Consider the following 12,734-nt stretch of genomic DNA (forward strand, 5'->3'; position numbering starts at 1 on the left):
TCCAAGCCTTCCCAAGCCAGACTAGGCACCCCCAGAATTCACCATCTACAATAGGCCACGTGGTCAGAGGGGACCAGGTAAAGCCCCCCTTTGAGGGGGAGATGAAGTGTGGACCCCAGAAAGAATGGGGTGGACCCGAAGGGACGCCGCTGCCAGTCTTGAATCGTGGAATGAGAAGAAGACCCTGTGAGGCCAATCCCCATCACCTGCTCCCCAGGTACCTCAGCATTGCCCTGGATAGCGATCTGCAGCCCGGCTTTCAAAAGCCGGGGAGGAAGGTGACAGGGTTAATTCACTCCATATCAGGGCTGGGTTGGGAAAATGTCTGACAGTGAGGAAATCATTTGTAGGTTGATTGTTATGCTCATAACATACAAACCCTTTATTCATACTCCAATCACAAAAAAACATTGCTTATCAGCAACCATATGGTTTTGATAGTACAGCACTTTCTAAATCATTTTAAATAGCAATACACCTATTTTAAACTTTTTTAACTTTTAAATGATAAATTCCCATTTTTAAATTCCTAAATATGTTTTCAAATCTCATCAGATAAATCGGATGGGACTGGTACTTAACCTATTTTTAGCACGCAGTTGCAACTTTTTAAAAATCATACACAAAAGGCCAGATTCCAAAGGTAAACTGAGACGAAAGCCTAACTTTACAACGCTCGGTATTCACAAAGGGCATTTACAAGTAGTAAAGTTAGACTTTTGTCTCAGTTAAACTTAAGTTTTGGTCTTAAGTTCAACTAAGACCAAAACTGAGACAAAAGTCTAACTTTACTACTCATCAATGCCCTTTGTGAATACCGAAAGTTAGACTTTCATCTCCGTTTACCTTTGTGAATCGTGCCCATAATTAGTAACTGTTCATCCAGTAGACCAAAATTATTTTTCTACTTTATGTTCAAACATCACAAACACTCTTTTTTTCCTAAGCACAATTTTTGCAGCTGGATCTCCTATGTAGAAAAACATGCAAAATATTGCTCATCCTTATTCTGCATAGTGCATGTTCCCAACAATGGGTATTTTTCACTAAACAACACTGGTTCTTGTTATAACATAGCTCCTTCCATTTCAACGTTTTAGATAATGTCTCCTGACATTAGAAAACGTGTGTAGAAGGAACTGTTCATTGAAAAGCACAATTGTCAATTTTACCTAAAACAGTGTTGTAAAATTCTGGTTGGACACAGAGGCGTAGGGTGGGTGGGGCCACATGGGCGGTTGCCCCGGGAGCAAAATTCTTAGGGGCATTATTAGGGCTGCAGGGGCATTCATAGGGGCGAAATATTTTAAAAGGAAAGTGAAACATATCAGCCGACACCTACGTGGACTCCACTAGCGCCCTGTGGAGAAAAGAGTCACCTTCAAGATTCTCACTCACGCCTACAAATGCCTACACAACAACGGACCCAAATACCTCAACGACAGGATCAACTTCCACGGACCCAAAAGAAACCTCCGCTCTGCCAACCTCGCACTTGCCGAAGCCCCACGCATCCACAGAGCAGGCGAAAGATCCTTCTCCCACATAGCAACCAAGACGTGGAAGGAGCTACCGACAGACATCAGATGCGCCCCCTCCCTGAACACATTCAGGAAGACCCTCAAGACCTGGCTCTAAACGGATCTGCTAACCCCCCCCCCCCTCCCCAGCGCCTTGAGACCCTCACGGGTGACTAGTGCGCTTACAATCCCCTGATTGATTGGTTGAAGGATACTTGCCTTGCCCTTTGCGCTGGCAACCCACGCTACGCCACTGGCTGGATGAGCTAAATAACAAGCATTTGATAAGTATATGTGGCATTACCTCCACACACTTTACCACTAACCACCTCACCACATCTCTCTCGGTTATCTACCTTACAATTGTATCCAAAGTGCCCTTTTCTTGGTATTATTGACTTATTGGTGGAATATTGATTATTATCCTTCCAGCTGGAGGCACCTAACAAATGCTGCTGAAAGATACACTTGTTTCAGCGACATGAAACCTAAAGATGCATGAGTAAAAAGTTACAATAAATAGGGTAAAATATAAATATTTACAGTATATGAATTGGTCATTTAAAAAAAAAAAAGTAAACATCTGTGGAGTGGATTAGTTAAAGTGATTAGCCTGAAATGTCTTCAAGTAACAATGAGGTGTTTTCTATCCTTGATGCTCAAAGGTGACTATCAATAAATGTCTTGTTAGCTTTGATGAACTGCTTTGCTGGATGCTCGCTAGGATGACAGCAATTAACTGCTCCATTAACTATTTGCAAAAAACAGATATGTCTCCAAAACAGGCAGCGTTCAACTTCTTTCAGTCAGGACAACCACTCCCCCAGCAGGTAAGTGTGTTTTTTTTACAGATAATAAAATGAACGCAGTGCAAACCACAAGAGCATTCCAAGTGTTACGTCATTTGTTTGAAATAAACATTTCTATGTCTAAACTTCTGCAGAAATAATATGAAAGCTAAAATAATTGTTGCACCATATGAACCTCACCACATATTATGCTAACTCATTGTGGCTGTTTGACCTCATTCCATGTGATTATCTAACTTAAGTTGAGGTTCTGTTCTCTGCAGCTGCGGTCTGTGCACGTGACAGGGGTGAGGAGGTGGGGCCAGGTGAGGGGGAATTTCGAAGGACGGTGCAGAGTGAAAATTAAGTATTTATTTAGTTTCCCCTCTGCATCGTTCGTCGAAATCCCCCCTTATTTGGCCCCATCGCCCCTCCGCTTTTACCTACACGGACCGCGGCTGATTCTCTGTCAGTCATGGCGGGATGACACTAGCCCAATGGTCTCATTTGATGTAGCAGTCTTTCAGGGGAGGTACTGACCTAGAATGTGTTGAAAGCTGTCAGCCACAAATATCAGTATAGCAGCTGCAGTGAATAGTGTAAAATGGCGACCTAAATGACAGGAGCCCTCTAATCTTGACTGAGAGTCTAAAAGGAACTGAAGTTTACCTTTTAGGACGATGGAGGTCTTGGAAGTCCATTGATTAGGAATTAGCTTATGAAATTGATAGAGTGGAATTGAGGGGGGTATCTTTGAATTGCCTTTGTTGAGTAAGTTAGTCATGAGTTTAGTGACTTGGCTAGTGAAGAAGTTGACACAATCTTGCAATATTTTGCTTTTTAAAGATATATGTCATTTTTGACAGAAGAATACAAATGAAAGGGGTTGTGAAGTGCACTCCTTTTTAATCCGTTTTAACTTTAGAAAGGTATTTATTCTGTATTTTGACGATGGTGTGCTGGGAGGGGAGGAGAGGCCAATCTCCACACTTGTAGAATGAATGTATACTAGTGACAGACGTCATTAGACCCTCTCCGCACTACCTTTGGCAGAGATCCATCTGCCTATTGTAATCTTGAATAAAGAACTTTGATCAGAATTTCCCAAAAAGTTTAATTGAGTTAACGTTTTTCTTTTGTTTTTCCAAAATTAATGCTTTTGCATATGTCAATAAAAAACTCTTTTTCATGCTGTTTTTCCTCAAAAACATTAAATTCGCTGCTTTGATAAACACACATGAGTCACTAAATAAAGAAAAAGGTTATCCCGAAATGCATTGGGACAGGATAACCTTTTTCTTTATTTAGCGACTCATGTGTGTTTATCAAATCAGCAAATTGAATGTTTTTGAGAAAAACAGCATGAAAAAGTGTTTTTTATTGACATATGCAAAAGCATTAATTTTGGGAAAACAAAAGAAAAACGTTAACTCAATTAAACTTTTTGGGAAATTCTGATCAAAGTTCTTTATTCAAGATTACAATAGGCAGATGAATCTCTGCCAAAGGTAGTGCGGAGAGGGTCTAATGACGTCTGTCACTAGTATACATTCATTTTTTACAGAAGAGCACATTTGTTTTTGTTTATTTATTTAGAACCTTCCTTACGTCTGATATCAATAACTCTGGTTTCTAGCAGCAGGTGAATGAGCATACATATAATTGCAATTATCTACAGACTAGCATTGCGTGCATGTTGCAAAGGTATGAATGGTTTATTGCTCGTTACTCTTTATCAGGCCCCTAACATTACAATTGCATATGTAAAAATTAGCAAGAGTCAAATTAAAGTCAAGACCCTTTCTTGAACATCAATGCTGATGGCTTTGCATTCTAGTCAATCAAAAGGTGGTGAACTTGTTTCAGAGTGGATCACTACTCGTAAGCCTCTGTGAAATATATATTATTCCAATTATGACTTATAAAATAAATTCGAGGATGTGGCACAGCGGCCAGAGCTGCAGACTCAGGAGCTGGGAATCTTTGCGTTGGCGCGACATCCTGTGATTCTGGACAAATCTCTTAATCTCCCCATGCCCATGGACAGCGCCTGGATACCCTCACAGGTCATAAGTCGCGGTGTATAAATCTACAAACAAAGTTGGCTTTACTGTCCACAAGAAGCATATTTTCAGTTTTTGTGAATAATTTGTACCTCAGATATTTGTGTACTATTTCTGTTGGGAATAAATCACATTCGGTATCTTTAGGCTTGCAAATACAATGCCGGCTCCAGGGGCTGTATTACACTTAGTGCCCGGAGGACGCAACAAGCATTTGCACCTGATTTCTGCTCTGGGCATTCTGGTATTACAGAAGGGGCCGCAGACACTTGTTTGGTCGCTTCTTTAATATAAACTGTGCGGGCACTAAAAACATAACTGGTCAAAAGTCTGGTGTGGTATTTTCTAGGAATAGTTGGTTTGTTTCTCAGCGCTATCATTTGATTCAAGTAAATTATTAAGCCTACTGCCAGTATTTGTAGACATTATGCCTACTGCCAGTATTTGTAGACATTATGCCTACTGCCAGTATTTGTAGACTTAAGCCTACTGCCAGCATTTGTAGACTTATGTGAGAAATACTGGTAGTTTGTCTGCATAGTTTAGACTTATCTGCCATTCTCTGGGTATTACTATTAACAACGATGGATATGCTTACAGCACAGTAACCTCAGTTACATGTAACCAGTGCTGACTCCTCCGCTATGGCTGAGGAGCATCTCCTCAGCCATAGCGGAGAGTTTTTAAGTAGTGCAACGTAAAGGAAACATAAAATGATAATAACTTTAAGTTATCATTTTATGTTTTCGTGCTGCTTTGTGGGTGGGCGAGTGGGCAGGCCTGCTCTGCTCTCGAAGCAGAGCAGGGGAGAAATGGTTTGCCCCCTCCTAAGTGCACATGACTTTTTGGCCAGCCCTCTTGGGTCGCCCAAAACAGTCATACGCACTTTCCCTGTTCTCACAGCCTGCATTGAGAACATGCCCAGGCCCCATTCCCTGTCTGAGTGTCGAACCGGGATGCTCAGAGAAATCACAATGCTGCATTGCAGCGTTGTGATTGGTCTGGGGAGGCTGGGTGCTTACCAATCACAACACCGCCACTGGCATGGAGCACAACACCAGGGCTGGTAGTGCTCTTTTAACCACTGCACGTCACAGAGCAGAGCCTGGTATTGCGCACTGTGCAGCAGGCAGTCAAAGGGAAAAGAGCCAACCATGCAGCAGTACCAGGGCTGAATGACGCTGATGTGTGTGGCAGGGTGAGAGTCATGCATGTACGAGTGAGTGTGCTATTGATTCTCCATGTGTGCATGGGGCTGACGGATTATTTGACAAGAAAAGCGGTCCTCTAATAAGGTCCCTAAAATTCACTTATAAACGTGTAGGGAGAGGATGTGGCGTTAGGGAGCTGCTGACTTAGGACTGGGAGACCATATTGGTGTCAGCTCAACATCCTGTGATTCTGGACAAAATCACTTAATCTCCCCCATGCCTGGAAAAACATGAGTCTGAACTTGTGGAATGTAATGAATACTCATGTAAAGCACCCCAATGATTTCAGGTCGAGCGTACTCTATACAAAATAAAGAGAAGCAAAATACATTCCTCCTTCCTGAAACTATGTTTTCCTTACCTCCTGTAAGTAAAGTACGCTCCATGAATTAAACAATGGCGTACTGTGAATTCAGGTTAAACACAAGCTCATGCGTGTCTTTTATGCGTGACTGTCAGTTTGAGATTTTAACATTCAATGCCCCTCTGCCTGTGGCCTCCCCAGATTTAGCATTAAAACACCTGTCACGTCTATACTACACCACATCAGCACAACATGCAAGTGACACCAGTACAAATTTGAAGCATGCCACTGATGCCACCATCAAAGCACCTGAGAGATCCCTGATTAACCAGATGCGAAACCACCAGATTATAAGTTTTTCAAAAGAACGATATGTTTTTGAGGAGATCTGGCATTGGCTTTTTATGCTTTAAAGGGCATTGATTTCTTTTTTGTGACAACACAGCTGACTTGGTACATCCCAACATTGACAAACAGCCCCTAGTAGCCTCATTACCTGATTTCTCAGTAGCAAATCCCTCGTAGTCATTTAATTCCCACGTCTATCATCTCAATAAAAGTCTTCTAGCAACATGTAAATTAAAATGCACTGCCAGAAAAAACAAGCATTTGCAATGCAATAGGTCTCGTATTTACGCCACTTTGTGCTATTGGCATTGTAAATGACAATGCCTTTTATTTACGTTTTGGTTTTTAACCCCTTCCATGCTGATGACGGCCGGGAGTCGTCATGGCACACAGTGCTCGTGTGCTGATGACGGCTCCCACCCGTCATGACCACGCCCGCGATCGGAATGTGCCGCACAGGAGCGGAATTCCGGCCGCGGGCAAGGGGTTAAAACATAAATAAAAGGCATTGTTATTTACAATGCTAATAGCTCAAACTGTCACAAATGCGAGACCTATTGCATTCATAAGAGGTGTTGAGGCATGTGACATCGAACAGAGGGGGAGAAAGTAAGACATTAGGGGTTGTTTTTAGGCAATGGCATGTGACAATCAACATCAAAGTAATCAGAGGGGGCGTTTACAAGAGGAGGCGAGCATAATGCGTGTGTGGAACTGATGCCAATATATATTGTGGTAACATCGATGATCAGTGGGCCACAATCTTGGTTCTACGTATAACATGGCATGTGTGATGTATTTTATATGACTCTTTTTAGCAAACAGAATGGTGCCACTAAAAAGGGGGAAAAAAGAGTTTGAAATGGTAGTCGATCGTACGTCATTGCTCTGTAACTTTCTTTCCTGATATGATTGTAAATGAATCAAGTATCAGAGTGTCTTTCTTCTATGTGCTTTACAAAATGCCACTGATAAAATAAACGAGGCGCAGGGACGTTTGGTGCCCAGAATCACACATCGTGTGTGATGGGAAGTGGGAAATAGAACCCAGTCCCCTGGTTAACCCGCTGGTTGCAGTGCTACCACATGGGGCTCAACGGGTGCCGAGGCGTTGATTATGGTAATTATTAAAGGGTAACAAAAGGGGATGCTGGACGGAGCATTTGAGCAAACCAAATACTCACCCCCAGTCAACTGATCTGGGTTTAATCCATCACCATTCTTTAGCTCACTCAGCACCCCAGTCAGACATGGCCATATGCAAATCAGTCTGACCCTGTGTCTCATGGGAACAGTCCAGCCTGAACTGCCAAGCCATGTCTTCCCTGGATTGGAAACAAGCATCCTGGGACCGGTTTCGGATTCATAATCCTCATCAGCCAGGCTATCTTGAATCCAGTGGCAAAGTGAGCAAGGGACTCACGTCTGAACATACCCTGCCAACTTAGGGCGAACAAAGCGGAACAAAAGGGGATGATGATCAGTTGACTGGGGGTGAGTGTTTGATTTGCTCAAACGCTCCGCCCAATCATTAAAGGGTGCCACATGCAGACAGTGGTGACACCTGGGCCGCCTCCTGCAACCCGCGGGGCGCCGGTAACATGCTCTTTTTATCGAAGGGATAGTTAGGAAAAGTTTTGTCCCGATACTGTGCGTGAATGAATACTGTTTTGTTATTTTGAATGAAATGAGGCATGTGACACACATGCATAGGATTATGTAAAAAAAACAGCAGCCTAGTTCATTAGTTATTTGTACACATGCTTCTGGGTGTTTTCTGTGTTGAGCATGTCTCATTTTGTGCAACACATTTAACTGGTCGCGTCTCTATTTTATTATACCCAAGTTTTCACCGCTTATTTAACGTTCGTCCCATGACACAAGTTCCTTCCTTTGCTCTAAAAGGCGGATTGTAAAAAAACAACAGAGCTCATTGTATCGACCACTGCAAGGGGTTGTTACATGGTCAGCGCTCCAACTCCAATTGATTGCTGGTCTCATGCGGCCATAGCTTTGCCTCAAGGTTCACCCATGCAAGAATAAAAGTAAAACCAGTGCAGTGCCCGTGAAAAGGGCGCCGCGCTTGTAAAGTATGTTCACAGTTATTTTAAAAAATACAGTTTGACGAGCTGCGAAAGCGCGCGGCGCAGCTCAGGAGGGAGGGCGGGATAGCAGAGAAAGTGGTATGCAGCAGCTGGGAAAATACACGAGAATAAAATTAAAACCAGTGCGGTGCTCGTGAAATTGGCGCCGCACTGGTAAAGTATGTTCACAGTTATTTAAACAAGTGCAAGCGGACGAAAACTATAGTTAGGCGCTGCTGCTTCTAGACTACATGGAAGTTACTATCAGATCAAAAGCCAATAGAAAGCAAGATAAGAACAGCAATTCCACAGTTAAACGAATCGCAAGTGGTATGACAAATTACACGGAGCTTCACCCAACATACAGATTACGCTGCCAAGGCGAGACCTAATGAACAGTAGGGTGACCAACTGTCATGGGTTTAAATTCAGGAAGGTGAGTGTAAAAATTCAGGACAGGGGGTCAAAATTCAGGACAAAAATTCAGGACGGGGAGTCAAAATTCAGGACAAAACTTCGGGACAAAAGGTAGGTTTTTCAGACACATCAAAGGAGGTCGTGCAATAGTATATAAGTAATCCCATTTACATCCAAATATATTCATCCATTTGCAAACCTATCCATTGTGTATCCTTCCAGCCATCATTTCACTCATCCATCACTCCATCCACACTTTCACTCATCCATCCATCCACCTTTCCACCCTATCCATCCGTACACTAATCCATCCACTCTTCCATCCAGCCATTTACCCTTATACCCATCCAGCTATCCTTTCACTTACTCATCCATCCAGTCACTCTTCCTTCCACCCATTCACCTTTTCAGTCATCCACCCAACCTCCCTTTCTCTCCATTCACTCTTTCACTTAGCCATCCTTCCTTCCATCCATCCACCCATCCTTCTACTCATCCACTCATGAATCCATCCATTGACCCTGCCACTCATCCATCCTTTCACTCATCCATCCATCCATTCGCTCACCGATCATCCACCCTTTCACTCATTCATCCATCCTTTCGCTCATTTTCCATCTATTCACCCTTTCATTCATCCATTCAGCCTTTCACTAATCCATCCAGCCATCCATCCATCCCTTCACTTACTCACTCTCCCACCTTTTCATATTAATTATGAGCTGAGCCTTTGTCGGCAGAGTGCCAGACAGAAGGGGCCCATCAAGAATTTCACCATCACTGTAGTTTCTAAAGCAACAGGTGGGGTGGGGGAGTGCTCACTATGCCCCTGCACATAGGCAATCTGAAAAAGTGGAAGACATGCATGATGCACAGTGCCAGGAAGTGAGGTGACTGTGACATGGTGTTGTTTCCTGGTCTTTAAGTGGGATGAAAAAAGGGGGTCTCTCAAAAGGGGGTGTTCGATGTAATTAAGGGCAGGGCTTAAAACACCTAAGCTAAAAATCTGTGTTTAGCAGTGTGCCACCGGATTGGTATTTTGCCTCTTCTGTCATTGTATCCAGATAAATAACAAGTGACTTTACACCTACAACAAGACAGAACTATTGGCTTTGTCAATGGTTGTTAGATGCATGGAATAAAAATGCAGCAACCTTGGCTTTGTTGAATATAATATTGAAACTGCACTCACTTTTCTAAAATGATGAGACTAGCCCGGGCTCCTCCTTTTCAACTTTTTTCACCAGCTTCTTTGAACTGGATTCTGTAGCAGCATCCGCATGCTTGCACATTCCTTTCATCTAACAAAATGTGCTGCCCTAGACCGAGGCAGGAGGAGACCCACCGCAAGCAGTAACACTCCAGACGGGCCCATTGTCATTCTGTATGTGGCAATCAGTCGCATACAGAATGACAATGGGCGAGGTGAGGCTGTTCTTGGGCTTCGAGTGAGTGCGAGGCGGTCCCATCAAGGAATAGAGGCTACATGCAGGAGAACAGTGCTGTTCCCTGCAGTGCACAAAATTACAGACAAAAGGTGTCCTTAAAAAGGATCCTCACGGACAACGTACGTGATGTTTAAATTACGGACGATCCGTGAAATTTACGGACGGTTGGTCACCCTAATGAACAGGCATAAAGTAGTCTGAGGAATGTTAAATAATAATACTGGTGGGAAAAGTATTAAGTCAAAAGGGACTATAAATATTACTCTGCTGTCATCGAATCAGTGAGCCTAGTTAACATTTTTTTTTGCATAGACTTTCTGTAAGACATCTATCAGACATGTGGGTCTGTAGTTTGCTGGCTCTTCACCGCTGCCCTTTTTATAGATAGGGACTATCTCTGCGCCCTTCCAGAACTCTGGAATCGACTGCCCCCTAGCTATTGCGTTGGTTAATTAGTTTATGTATGGAATACACACGTCCGGGGCATGCTTGAATAAGTCCCCTGGTATTCAATCTGGTCCGGGAGCCTTTGATGGATTTATGGCTGCTACAGCAAGCACCATGTCCTCCATGCTAAACTGTAATTGTGGTGCTCGCCTTGATATTAAAAGTCCCCAAAGGTTCTATGCTGACGACATTATGCTCTACCTCACCTCCCCTTGCAAGTCACTCATCGTGGCATGCGATGTACTCAGACTTTTTGGCAGGTACTCTGGCCTCGTTATCAACTGGGCCAAGTCCTTCCTGTACGTGCTGAAGGGGGACACACCGCGCCTCCCTAGAGGCTGCAACATCCAGGTGGCCAGCCAGGGCTTTAAGTATTTGGGGATTTATATCTCCGGTAATGCGAGGGTGAGATATGACCACAACTTGCTTCCCCCTCTTCAGCGCCTCCGGCGTGATGTGGAGGGTTGGCGCAAGCTTCCACTCTCTTGGTTGTGCGGCATTATTTAAGATGATGTCCTTGCCCAGGTTTTTGTATGCCCTGCAGAACACTCAGGATCCGGTTCCCGCTCGCTACTTCCGTGAGATTGAGAGCCTTCAACGTGCCTTGCTCTGGGATGGCCGTCCCCGCGTTGCCATCATGAAGCTCACGCTCCCGTGGTACGACGGGGGTATTGCACTGCCGGGTGTGCGCAGATACTACTGGACCTCCCAGTTGGCGGCTATCAACCATGGCTTCTACAGCCCGGAAAACAACCCCGGCTACGCCATGGACAGGTGGCTCTTGGGTGGCGGCAACTACTACAGGGCGCTGTATTCGAGGTCTCTGGACGGGCGGATGTCGGGTCCAACGAGAACTGCGGTCCACATCTGGCGCACGATCACTAAGGCGCAGGGTTGGCAGGGCAGGCTGACTAGATTCACCCCTCTGTACGATTCCGACATTCTGGGCAAGCTATGGCACGCCAAGGGCTTTGATAAATGGGACCTCATAGGGATTTCCAGGGTGGACGATATGATCTCTAGGGGCGAGATTAAGACCTTCTCCCAGCTACAGGCTGAGTACCAGATGGGCGGCACGGAGTCTTTCCGTTACGCCCAGCTGCGACACGCGCTGCTATCTGCTAAGCCGGCAGAGGGAGCGATCCCAGAGAGCTCCCCACTGGAGGACAGAGTGTTGGACGGCCATATGCCTGACAGTGCGATCTCACTGTCGTACAAGAAACTGATTAACGTTCGTACTGACCTCCTCCTCGGTGTGCGGGAGCAATGGGTGCGTGACGGCCTGGAGATCGATGATGAGGACTGGCAGAGCGCTGTGTCTTCCCCTAAGGAGGTCGCCATTTCCTCTCGTCTCCGACTGGTGCAGTTCAAGATCTTGCATGGAGTGTACGTGACTGGCCCCCGGCTTATACATATGGGCTACTCGACCGATGGGCTCTGTCGACGTGGCTGTGGCGCCTCTGCTACTTTTCTGCACATTCTCTGGGAATGCCCCGTCATAGCTTCCTACTGGAGCCGGGTGCATCGGGTCATGGAAGAGGTGACTGGGGTAGCGGCGACTGCGGAGGCTAGGAGATGCCTCCTCAACATCTGGGAGCCATCCGATCATAATGTGGCTCAGACGCAGTGGGTGACCCTTGGCAACATGGTGGCTAAACGCGACATTGCGCAGAAATGGGGGGCTGTGACGGCTCCCCTGGTGGCACAATGGAAAGCCAACATGGATTGGTGCATGTTTAGGGAAAAGACAGTCTACATTGCCAGGGGTAAGCCAAGAAAGTGGTCGAAAGTATGGGGGGCTTGGAATGCTTACAGGGGAGATATTTGCTTGCCCCCTGAACCTGTTTCTCTGGAGGAACATTTGTCGCCATAGCCTGTGACGCCAACTGCTTTATGATACACTGCTGAATCCTGTTTCTTCCTTCTCCCCCCCTATATCCTGCTTTACTCTTCTGTATTTGCGCTCAAGTGTACGCTGCTCCCTTCCCCGCTCCGGCACCTCGTAGGCTTTCCCTGATCCATTGCCACTCTTTGACGCCCTTGGCGTCTTCTTCTTTACTTGTTCTAATGTTCCTTCTATTTATAAAATATAAAAACAACCTTC

The 12,734-nt window shown here is 45.0% G+C and overlaps 1 protein-coding gene across 3 annotated transcripts in view; it reads left to right on the top strand.

Moving 5' to 3' along the window:
• Positions 1-12,734, top strand: part of EMCN (endomucin) — an 871,751-nt gene that overhangs the window by 719,023 nt on the left and 139,994 nt on the right. For all 3 annotated transcript variants that reach the window (XM_086963130.1, XM_086963129.1, XM_086963131.1), the window contains one exon: positions 2,289-2,350. In XM_086963130.1, the coding sequence (XP_086819256.1) occupies positions 2,289-2,350 (62 nt within the window). The remainder of the gene's footprint in view (positions 1-2,288; positions 2,351-12,734) is intronic.

The sequence above is a fragment of the Lissotriton vulgaris genome, chromosome 3_1 (assembly GCF_964263255.1).
Source record: "Lissotriton vulgaris chromosome 3_1, aLisVul1.2, whole genome shotgun sequence".
NCBI lineage: Eukaryota > Metazoa > Chordata > Amphibia > Caudata > Salamandridae > Lissotriton > Lissotriton vulgaris.